This window comes from Zonotrichia albicollis, chromosome 4, assembly GCF_047830755.1.
Source record: "Zonotrichia albicollis isolate bZonAlb1 chromosome 4, bZonAlb1.hap1, whole genome shotgun sequence".
NCBI classification, from domain to species: domain Eukaryota; kingdom Metazoa; phylum Chordata; class Aves; order Passeriformes; family Passerellidae; genus Zonotrichia; species Zonotrichia albicollis.
This window is the reverse complement of record NC_133822.1, coordinates 34,468,016-34,480,074: the sequence shown is the minus strand read 5'-3', so window position 1 is coordinate 34,480,074 and position 12,059 is coordinate 34,468,016. Positions and strand designations below refer to the sequence as shown.

General features: G+C 49.6%; 1 protein-coding gene across 7 annotated transcripts in view; it reads right to left on the bottom strand.

The window, feature by feature from the left end:
• Positions 1 to 12,059, bottom strand: part of CACNA1I (calcium voltage-gated channel subunit alpha1 I) — a 164,104-nt gene that overhangs the window by 146,495 nt on the left and 5,550 nt on the right. For all 7 annotated transcript variants that reach the window (XM_074539414.1, XM_074539416.1, XM_074539412.1 and 4 more), the window contains one exon: positions 3,956 to 4,256. In XM_074539414.1, the coding sequence (XP_074395515.1) occupies positions 3,956 to 4,235 (280 nt within the window). In that variant the 5' untranslated portion in view covers positions 4,236 to 4,256. The remainder of the gene's footprint in view (positions 1 to 3,955; positions 4,257 to 12,059) is intronic.

Below are 12,059 nucleotides of genomic sequence, written 5' to 3'. Positions count from 1 at the left end.
CATCCCATGCTGCACTGACTCATACATAAATTATCCCTGTGGGGAATAAATGCTGAGGTTTCCTCTGATTCCAACCAAAATTCCCAAGGCCAGTCCTGTTTCCTTGTGCACAGAGCACACGGTCCAAGCTGACAATGCCACCAGTGAAAGCCACAGGAAAGGTATCTCCAGAAGCAAGGTGGGATTTTGGCAGCAGGCACAGTGACACAGCCCTGTTCAGTGGATTTCAAAGCTAATGAGCTACAAGGCAGCTCCTCAGTGCACACAGTCGTGCCACAGCTGTAAGAAGTCACCCTGCTCAGTACTCTGTGAAACACAGCTCCCAGTAATAAAAATTAAGTGTGCACATAAGCTTTGGCTCACCTGGGATCTGACCTGCTGCTCCCACACCACTGAAATCAGCTGGAAATTTAACACTTCACTGCTTGAGAGCAAAACAGAAGCCCAAAGGGCCAACAGCTTCACCAAGGGGTTGGTACATAAAAAGCAAGGAAATGACAGAGCAGTGAACTGCAGAGCCTCTCATGAGAATCCATTTGTAAGGTGCCATGTGGCATACCCATTATTTAGTCCCAAACATTTTATAAATTCATAAGATAAATGCTATGCAGTTGGTTTAGAAACATGTTTTTTAATGCTTTTCATCCTATTCCCCATCCAAGCTTGACTTCAAATCCTACATGACAGAGTTTAGGTTTAATAAAAGGAAAAAAATAATCTTCCAGCCATTTTCATAACCACATCTCAAATAAGGACTGTATTAACGTTGTAGCTGCAACAGCTCCATGATCTACAGCTCCAAGTGGTCCAGCCTTCTGTTACCAAAGCACAAATTGACCTAAACAAACCAGCTGGCTGGCTGCTCATGTGCTGCATCACAGCAACTCCTTTCTAATCAGGGGACAAGCCAGGCTCCAGGTGCTTGTTGAATTGCATTGCACACCCAGCTGAAACAGCACTTACCTGTCTCTAATAAAGTAGATTAGGAATAAATTTAAAAAATAAACCTGCTTCCAATAAACTAAAGTTATTCATGCATTCACTTGAGCTGTAGGTAAAGCCATCCCAAAAACATTCAAATCACCAAGCTCAAAAGCATCAGGCTCCTTTTCACCACTCACTACAGCAGCAAAAACACAGCAAATACTCCATTTGGGGACAAATACATGGACTTTCACAGGCATCATAGTCCTGTTCATAAAAGGGAGTTAGGATCTACAACTTTTGCAATGATAGCATCACACATCTCTACACAAACATGCTTCCAGAAGCAATTTTAAAGCAAAGAAATGAGTGGTTCTTTCTCCTATTACTGCACTGCAGCAAAGCAATATGGCAGCTGTTTAATAGCACATAACAAAATTGCAGGACTGCTCACAAAAGGAAAAATAATCTCCAGGAGAGGGGGATTTAAGTAGTTAGAATGCAATTACCTAAATTGAAATTTGGTGGTTAATGACCTCGTGCTTAAAAAAAATTGTTACATGGCCCTTAACTATCAGAGCTTCCTTTTTAAATCTCATTGACAGTACTTCCACAATGGCAATCGTGAAGCTCTAATCCAGGAAAAAATTCCACAAGAAGATTAATAGGCATTTAATGAATGCCCCATCTTTTTGCTGAATCTTCACAAAAGGCCAGGTGTTGACCTATGACAGTGGCTCCTCCTGCCTCTGCTTAGCTTAAGCACATTGGAGACCCAATAGCTCAGTGTAACAAGGATGGAAAGCAGGCAAGCATATCAATTCCTAGAAGAGATGATTTGGTTTTCATAGAAGTGTCTCTTATGAAGGGTCTGATTCCCAGCCAGGCATCTGCCACCAGGCCATGTAAATGTATCCTGTCTATGGTGCTGTTAAAAAAAAGTGTGATGCCAAGAGCATATGATTACATGTAAAAAGCCTTCAGGGTGCAAAAGCAACCCCTCATTTGAGGAAAAAAAAAAAGGTAAACATTTATTTCATGAGCCTTTTAAAAAGAGAAGCACAAGGGGTTGAAAGGAAATCAGAGGAGGGGCTGAATCCTCACCTCTCAGTCTCCACTAGTCCTGTAATCTCCCAATGTCACGCAGCTGAGCTGAAACCTCAGGTTTGACACAACCCCTCCAAAAGGTTCCAGCAGCCCCACCATTGCCCTTCACTCCCTGGTGGCCACATGTAAGGTCATCAACAGGTGACTGGATGAGGCTTTTTCCTCCTTTGTCTAGTTTCTAATAAGAAAAAGTCATTTTACAAGTCAAAGAACACATTTGTCTGCAGATTAGGACAAAAGTAACACTTAAAAACTGAAACAGGCCAATTTCTTGAATAGTAGTTCCAACAACTTAAAGCAAACTCCTTGCAATATACCAGACTGGAGGGACTACTTTGAGTGACTTTTTAGCCAGCAATAAGGACAGGCTCCTCTTCCACCACAACCTCCTTCCCTCATCCAAAAGCAAGCCTTCATCCCAAACCCACGCTGTTGCTCTTCTTTCACTTCCCAAATCCAGCCTTTTATCGTGACATAAATGTCTTGGGCTTTACTCTGAGTCCTGTTCTGAGTCCTGCTCTACCACATGCTGGGACAAGATTCCTAGGACATAATAACTAGCACAGGCACACTGTGATAGAAAAGCAATGCATAATTCAATACAAAGTTTTAAAATTTTATAGAGCAGCCAGTGGAAAAGAAAGCAAAATATCTAAATCTCCAATGTGTTCTCAGCCACAACTTGTGTTTGAGACTGCAACCTCTCTTCAGTGGCTTTTGAACTTTAAGACAAGAGCTCAGAGCTCAAACACAAACCTTTACCTACACTTGAAATTAAAACAAATCTCATCCATTTAAGGTCAGCTGTTACTGCTGACACTACTTCAAGTCCTCACCTAGGGTTAGGCTCTTAAAGCTGAAAATACTCTTGGAAACATTTTGCTAGGCTCCACTGTATGCACAGACATTCAGATTTAGTCTATACATCAGAACCAGAGCAGGCATCCTCATAGCTAATACCCACCCAGCTAGGAACTAAGGAACTTCCTGGTAGAAAGTGCTGCCAGTTGAGATTTCCAGCTAGGAAAACATTCCCATAAATCTCAGACCAACCTCTCTGATGACTCATCTTCTTCTGCATTTCCTCCACACCGTCCATGATCCCACAGCTCAGGGAACAACTGCTCTTCTCTACCTGGCTTTTATACCACTGGAGCCACAGGGCACGCTGGCAGGCTCCTGCTGATGAGCTGTGCAGGTGGATTTCATTGGAAATTAAATGCTGCAGGCATCATAGACTCGATGGCAGGAGGGTCCCTGCCGCCCAGCAGTGCCAATGCATGAGTGACAACACCTGTGTGTGATTGCTGACCATGGAGGGGAGGATGTGCCCATGTCCCAGAGATCTCTCCCAGGCTGTGTGGAGCACACACTCCCCTGTTCATTGCTGGCCAGACATCCCAACAAGGCCCTGGCAGGACAGTGGCATGTACTACATGGAAAGGCAAGGGGTCACTTGGGTTTCCCTGCAATCAGGGTGGAGAAGGAGTGGTGGTTCCCTCACTAAGGCAAGGTGAGCTCTCAGTAAAGCCTCTGTTTTCAGACACCTCCACTGCTCATGGCAGTCTGAAAAGCTCCTGGGCTGGCAAATCCTACTCTGTCCCAGGCAAAAAGGGAGCTGGGAAGGGGAAGAACAGGCTTTCTAATGTACCTCTCCTCATACCTCCACTCTCCCTACTCCCAGTCCCTGTGCCTGGGACTGTCAGTGGCTCTTCCTGAAGTCCCTTCTTTCATAATCAATGTCCTTTAATCACACCAGCAAAGGTTCTGTTTAAGCATAAGCAATGAACAAAGAAGGTTGTTAAAAACGTAATAAAAGTTATTCCTTACCTGCAAGGCACCCCAGGAGGGCAGGCTGAGGGGAGGACGGGGCGGGAGGGAGCCAGAGGCAGGGAGGAAGAAGGGGCAGCTCAGAAAGGATATGGGTTGCACACCATTTTGATGCACCAGCTCCGTGGGCTGGTGGTCTGCTTCAAGCAGAAGAAGACAACAGGGGCCAGGTCTGGGTAGGGGACGTCGGGATCCGGAGGGGAGGTGACTTCTTCATCCTCGCCCAGCTCCAGGGAGGAGGGCGGCTGCTCCGGTGGCGTTGGCTGCTCCGAGATGCCCAGATCCACAGGCTCCAGGGGGCAGCTGGCAGGAGTGTGAGGGGGCTGAGGGCCTGCAGGCCAGGTGGAGGCAGCCTGGGGGACGTACTCTGCCATGCCAGCCACGAGCGAGAACCCCTGCAGGGGAGGCGAGAAAGAGACATTAAATCCCACGAGGAACCAGCAGCAAAAGCACAGCACATCTGGGCTCTCCTAGCAAGTGCAGAGCAGGGGAGAGCTGCAGGACTGATGGCTCTGACAAGTGATAAACCACTTGGTGCTGAAGCAGTTTTAAGCTCTTTTCTGCCAGTCACCTCTCCACCAAGACTCCTCTGGCTGCTCCCCTCCATCACCATTTAAACCCTCCCTGCAGCCCCTGAGACCCCTGCCAGAGGGCTGCAGCATCTGAGGGGATGCTGGCCCCTCTTCTGGAGGCAGCCTGAGCACCAGAGCAGAGCACAATGCTTTGAACAGCACGGGCCCATCCTCACACAACAGAGCCATCCTGCCCTGGCAGTCCCTAACAGAGCCCTGCCAGCTCCAGGTGCACTTTGCTGGCCCAGCTCTTCTATCCAAGGGCACTCTGGGCTGGCCCTGAGTCTCACCATTGCACAGGCTCCATCAGACTGACACTGAGAAATGCATGTCAAACCCATACACAGCAGCCACTAATTCAAGCAGTGAGCTGCAACACAAGCGGGATTAAACATTAGGCACCTTTTACTCGAGCTTGTTGAGCTCTCCTATGCTGGAGCAGTGGAAACACCACGAACACGAGCTGCAAAAGTTATTTCCCTAAACAATGGTCAGAGGGAGTGGGTGGGCATGAGAAGAGCAGGTCTCAAGCTCACTGGCAGCCTGTGCTGGTTTTGGCTGGGGAAGGGTTAATTTTGTTCACAGTAGCTGGAGCAGGGCTGTGTTTTGGATTTGTACTGGAAACGTGGTTGATGATACCCATGATTGAGTCACTGCTGAGCAGGGCTCACGCAGCACCAAGGCATTTTCTGTTTCCCACATCACCCCAGTGAGCTGGGTGGGGGTGCACAATGAGCTGGGAGGGCTCACAGCCAGGACAGCTGACCCCAAGTAACCCAAGAGATATTCCATATTATATGACATCATTCTCAGCTCATGAAACTGGGGGAAGAAGGAAGAAAGGGGGACATTTGGAGTGACAAAATTTGTATTCCCAACTGTGATGGAGTCCTGCTTTCCTGGAGATGGCTGAACACCTGCCTGTCCATGAGAAGTGAATAAATTCCTTTTTTTTGCTTTACTTGAGTACACAACTTTTGTGTTACCCATCAAACTGCCTTTATCTCACCTTTTTGCCTTTTTCTCCCTTTTACTCTTTTGATTCTCCTCCCATTCCAGCTGGAGGGGGTGAGTAAGGAGCTGTGCGTGGCTTAGCTGCCACCCAGGGTTGAACCACAACACTCTTGCACACTACAGAGCAACTACACCAAACTTTTACTAAAAATATCATTTTGCTGCCTGGGTGCTGTGCATGCAATAGCAGAGTGGAAGTGACTTCTCAAATTGAGGGGAATTACATAAACTCCAAGGCTTGGCTTTGGAGGGGTGTTACAGGGACACTCTCAGGAAAGAGAGCTTGGCCAATGACTGCTGGTTGCCTTCCCTTCACCCCGCTGGCATGCTCAACCATCTGGAGTGCCCATGCTGCAGGTGCAGATTTAAAAGCCACACAAGAGCCCTCAGACACGCTGCAGAGCAGAAAGGGATGATGAACAGCAGGAAAGGATGTGTCTGTCCAGACCTCATCTCCTCACATCCTGGCCATAGGTTATCCTCCCTGGCACTTGTCTCAGCTCTCTTCATTTTAGGCTCACAAACCCTGTGAGGGGCTCTGTTCACACTGCTCTGCCTCAGCAATGCACCCTTGACATTTCAGCCCGTGGCCCTTTTGATGCTCACACTGCTGGATCTGTGATCTCCAATGCTCTCCACACCACTCATCTGCCAGGCTTGCCAACCACTCCACCTCAGGTTGCAGTGCCCCATGGTTCCCAGATGAGACCCTGAAACCTCTGCCTACCTATCCTGTTTCCTCAGCCTCCTGCTTCCAACAGACACTTTGATCCAAAGCTTTGCTTGTTCTTCAAGGCTTGGTATTTGTCAGAATAAAGAGCAGCAAGTGCAGGGGTTTAGAAAGCAGACACAGTGTCCCTGAGGGGATAGTGGAGAGACTCTTGGAATTCATTATCCCAAAGGCCTGCAGCTATTGGAAAGAACAGATACCATGTCTCCTAACTGGTTTTGGGATGCTGCTCATAATTTTTTAAGCCCTGTGAAAAAATGTACAGTGCATCCTTCTCACCATCTATCACTACTGTTTTCATAAAAACTTTCAGCAGATTTTTGACTCTGGGCACCCATGCAACTACTTGTACCACTTTTTTCATTCCCTATTCCCACCAGCTCCCCATTGCCTGCTCTGAGCTGGCTCCCTTGCAGTCCATTAACATGCTGTGGCTGAGCCCAACTTCCCTCCCATTACAGCACAGAGGAGAAAGATTAGCAGAGACAGCCAGGAGGAATTACTTATTATGGTGCTCAGAGCATGCACACTGATGAGGGCATGACAGTTCCAAACTGCAGCGTACAAAGCTTCATAATTACCAGTACAACTGAGAGAAGGAATAGGAGAAACAACCTCATCAGCATTTCCCTGCTTTCCCTTCAGCAAGCATCCAGGGCCTCTCCTCCATCTCGCCAGTGCTGGATGCAGCTGGGACTCAGGGATGCTGCTCTGCCCATGTGAAGCGCACATGCACAAACTGGATAGCGTGCTTATCACACACAGCTCATCACTCTGATCTGTGTAGCTCAGACTGACTCATTAGGCCTCATATGGACACAGGGCCAGGTGAATCCCTTTGGAAGTCCTGAAGCTAAATACAGTCCTTGAATGACAGCTGCCCCACTGGAGATGTGAGTAATACCCATTACCTTCCTAAGATTAAATCCTGTTCTGCATCCCAAAGCTGTGATCATGATGTATTTCCTACATTAAGCAGGATTAATATTCTGTGTCAAAAGAGAGGGAGGGGAAAATCAAGCACTGGGGCACTTCTGAGCTCTTCACACAGTGAGCCCTCCCATCTCAACTTCAAAGAAGAGTAGAGTGGTTTTCCTGCCTGAGATAGGTCCAGGGCTGTCTCTGCTACCATTTCAGATGTGGGGGTTGGAATGAGCTATTTCCCCTATTTTTGTCAGGCTACAACTCATGCAATACTAATGTTTTCTCTGGGCTTGCAATCTGGGGCCTTCCCTTGCTGTAGCATTGCTCTGTAACTTCGTTGGAGTCAGCCTGCTACAGTATTTCAACCCAGGGGAGCCCTGTTTAAATCAAAAAGAGGAATGAGTTTGGCAAATGCATTTATCTGCATACACAGAGAAATGTGCATCAATGGAGAGGGTTCTTACCCAGAAAAAAGTCAGTTATAGTAAGACTCAGCAGCACTATAAATCTCCAGAATTTGTCTTTGGGATGCCTCTAACCCCCCCTTTGTGCAAGTGCAGCTTACTGCGACAAGGGCAATACAGGAGGACAAGGATCCAAGATGAGGGCTATGGGGTCGCCAGATGCATGTTCTGCTCACTCAGCCTTTTGCTCAGGCAAGCCTAACCCCAGAGAGTACAGCAGGCCAGACCCACTAGAAAAAAATCAAACCCTCCCCAGCCTGGACTTATCTTAAATGTCCCCCAAATATACAAAAACATTCCGCTGCAAAAGTCACATACACTGGAGGAGTGATGCTACACCAGCCGCACTTCCCTCCCAGGGGAAGGGAAGTTATTTGTGGGCTGGCAGCTCCTCCTGCTTCTGTCCCTGCACAGCCCGTGCCAAACCCTTCTGTGGAGCCAGGTCTTGAGTCTGCACTGTCTGTGCCCAAGGACCATTTGAAGCCAGCAGCATCCTGAGCTGAGCACCCACTGGTGCTGCAGCCTGCACTCACACCTGCCCTGGGCACGTGTGCTGGCACGGAGCTCCTTGCCTTGGCAAGCACGAGAGAGGCTGACAGCCTCTGGCTCAACCCTGCCCCAGAGGCACCTGGTCCTGCCAGACTACTGAGCAGGAAGGGAGAAGGATGCTCTAAAACAGCAAGAGAAGGCGTGGACTTTTAGAGAAGTGGAAATTGGTTAGGAATAAAAGGAGAAAATATCACAATGCAGGAGAAGTGCTACAGGTTAGAGGTGTCTGTCCAAAAAGGCCGATGTCACCTCCTGCCATGCATTGCAGAAGTCTCAGCTCAGACACACTCCCCCTTTAGGGCTTCCACTGGCATCCCAGGGCTGTCAGTGCCATGAGCTGCCATGAGTGAGCCAGCCCAAGGCGTCCTGCAGGCACCACAGCCCAGACACAGCAGCCTCCATCTCCTCTCTGCCTCCTTGGCAGGGGGCTGACAGGGGCTGTGGGTGAGGGAGGGCTGACAGGACCCCTACAAGGCTCACACAGCCCTTTCTGAACTATTGCAGCCTGACAGTGAAAGGGCCTTCTGCAGCCAGCCAGGAGAGGGAAATACCAGAGAGAGGTCCCCAGAGCACTGTCCCAGTGCTGGAGAGAATCCACCCAGAGCCCAGTGGGATACAACTCCCCTCTCACCTGGGTCCATCCTCAGAGCTCACCTTCCCCACCATCATCCCTAACCCTGTGTCCCCTGCCAGCCCACACTGCCTCAGAGCTGTTCCTTCCTGCCTGTGCACTGCTCACACAGACAACACTGGGGTCCACGTCAAAAATGAAAGTGCAGACCGCATTTCCTTTAAATGTAAACACAGCACCTCCCATTCTGAGGGCACACAAGTCCTTTCCAAACCATCCATCACCATCAGTCACCCATTACTCAGAAGCAGCAGGAAGCACAGCAGCCACTCTGTCCTGCTAACACCCTTGCAGAAGAGGGACAAAAATGACAACCTCCAGCTGGTGCTGCTGGGGAGATCAAGATGGTCCCATCAGCTGGAGCAGCACCTGAGGCACACGTATTTATTCACCATCTCCAAACATCCATCCAAAAGTTGACAAGCATCTGGGGCACGGCTTTTGCAGCCAGCTTTGCACAGGCCCAGATTTGTTTAAGGAGGTGCCTGCGTGTGTGGCATATTTGGGCAGGCATGTGGGTGACCCCAGCCGGAGCTGCAGGAGCCTCCCAGGCTCTGCTGAGCACGGCCGTGAGCCCACCTCTGTTTGCTGCTATAAGTGGCAAGCGTTACCTTTGATGCCTGTGTCTGGCTGCAGGGATGTGTTAGTCATACAGGTTTCACATTTGGAGCGTTTGTCGTGGTACAATGTAATTAGTGGTACCCAGCTCCCTCTGTGTGTGTGTTCAGCTGGCACTGGCGTGTTTCTCTGCCTGCTCTCATCTGCCTCTGTGTGTGTGTGGGGCTGCACGAGTGCCAGGAAGGAACAGGGTCACTTTTCTTAGCACTTAATTTGAAACAGGAGCTCTCACATCTCCAGCATCCCAGCACCTCCACCTGCAATGGGATGTGGCAGAAAGCCAGCACAGAGTGTTCCAAATGGTGCCCAAATCCATTGCTTGGAGATGCTGGTGCTCCCACAGGCCCCTGAAGCACAACACCCATGGCCTGCACCAGAGCCAAGGTCTCCCAGCCTCCCTGCCGTGGTCAAATGCCCATGACCTGCTGCATTTGCAGTTGCGTGCTGATTGACTGCTGTGCCTTCTTCCACACACGCTATTACCCTCTGCTAGATTTGCTTGAGTGCTTGGCAGCCTCACCCTGGTCATTTTGTACCCCTACTCCCGTTAAGGACAGGGAGCAGAAGAAATTCCTGCATCCCACTGAGCAGGTGAAGGAGCAGTCCTACCAGCACAGGACAAAATAAGCAAATTGTCTGTCCTGAAGCCTCAACAATGCCCTGCCTTCAACCTGTACTGCATTTGCAGCTGTAGAAAGAGCAAGCTCTGATCTCTTGGACACTCCCACCCTCATCATCACAGTCAATGTCCAATGTATCAGTGTCCAATTCCCTGTCGTGTTGCTGGGACAGCCCCATTCTGTCCATACCTTTGGTCCCTGGCACAGCAAAGTGGGGATCTGCTTGCATTGCTGAGGAACCTTTGTCCAAGCCAAAGGAGATGTTATGGAGACCAGTAACATAAATTTTGCTGGAGAGATGGAGGGGGTCAAAGTAAACAATGAGAGAAGAAAAGGCATAGGGGTAACATGGTCACTTTGGGTGTAGGCAAATGAAGGAGAATGAAGTTTCCCATTGGAAAATCTTGACCTGACCTTAACTATGTGGAGGGTTTGAGACCCAGGTGAGTGCTGTTGAGGACACTAACCTTATCCCACTACTTCCCAGAGGATATGCATACTTGTTTTCAACAAAGTATTTTCATTTTTGGTGTTCCAAGTGAACAGACTATGAAAATCTCCTTCTGGGGATGACTCCTTACTGCAGCAGATCCATCTCCATGTGGAGACTGCCCTGGAGTGAGTGTTTTCCCTTTCAAACCCACCCTGCTCTCCCAGTGCACGGCTTTGCTCTGCACATCTCCAGCGATGCCTCCTCCTCCTCCTCCCCGTGAGCACGGACACCTTTCACTGGGACAATTCCTGCCGCGTCCTCTCGCTCAAACCCGCACTCAGCCACGCCGCACATCCTTAGCGCTGAATCCTCGCTCGTGGATGAATGTCCCCAGCCCACGGGGCTCCGTGCGGGTGTCCCCCAGCAGGCTGTGCCGGGACCCGTGTCCCGAGTGTCACAGCCCCGTGGCTCCTGCTGGCCCTGTCACACTGCGAGGCCATGTCTGATGTGCCATCTACTGCCATGTCTTGTGGCCTGAGCCGTTCCCTTCCCTGTCCCTCACCAGAGCCCATGTTTCACATTTTTGATTGCCTCCAGATGCATCAGCTTGCGCTTATCCTAAGGTTAATATCAGTAAGTTATTTTCCACTCATCTTTCTGACCTTTGTGTTATTTTACTGCATCTCCACTGGCAGGCAAAAACCTGGTTTATCATCACCAGGGAAGTCATTAATGTGCTGTTTACACTCTCCTTCAGGTCAGCAATGAACATGGAAATTAAGTCGGTCAGATGAGGATGATGAAGAGGAAGATAGTGGTGTCATAGGCTACCAGCAATGATGGCTTTGGGGCCATCCTCACACTTTTAGCCCTTCAGAACCCAGATCCTGAAGTGCTAGCAGGAAAGACAAAACTTGTGAATATCTTAGCTGTGCCTCCAAGAGAAGCCCACGCCGGGAGAGCAGAGCTGCAGCTCCTGCCCACCACCAGGACAGCTGCCCCAGGCTGCAGCTGCCAGCACTGCACCTCTAAAGTGCACGGAAAAGGGCATCGTGGGACTGCTCCCACACGGGCTGAGCCAGCAGTGAGAAGCTCTGCTTCGCACTATCCTTCCTGTATCAACCTCTCCACCCTTTTCATCTCAATCCCAGTGCCCAACCTAGTGTCCCCTCAGGACCTGCTGCAGTGAGCAGGAAAACAGCAGCATACAAGGAGTGGGGAGACCCCAGGAGACTCCCTGGTCCCTGTCACAGCACAGAACTGAATGCAACTTCCCACTTCTGCACAAGCATCCTCACCACCTCCAGACTTTTTCCCAGCTCACTATCACCACTCACATCTGGAGAGGAGATTCCCTGGGGTGAAAATGGAAATGGGGAGGTGGAGACAGTAAGCAGCACATCTAAAGGGAACACGATATGAAGAGCTCTGGAGAGCATCAAGGGTTACATGTACAACCTCTCTCCTCCCTAAAAATTACTGCTCCCCCTCAATCCCTCCAAAGGAGATAATCTGCATAAACACAGCTACGCATTTGGAGCAAACTAACTCTTGGCAAAAACAAAAACAGGAAGGGAGCTAAAGCTATGTGGAGTGTGATGATGCCCCAGGCTCTGCCTCCAGAAAGAAGAGAGGATATGGGA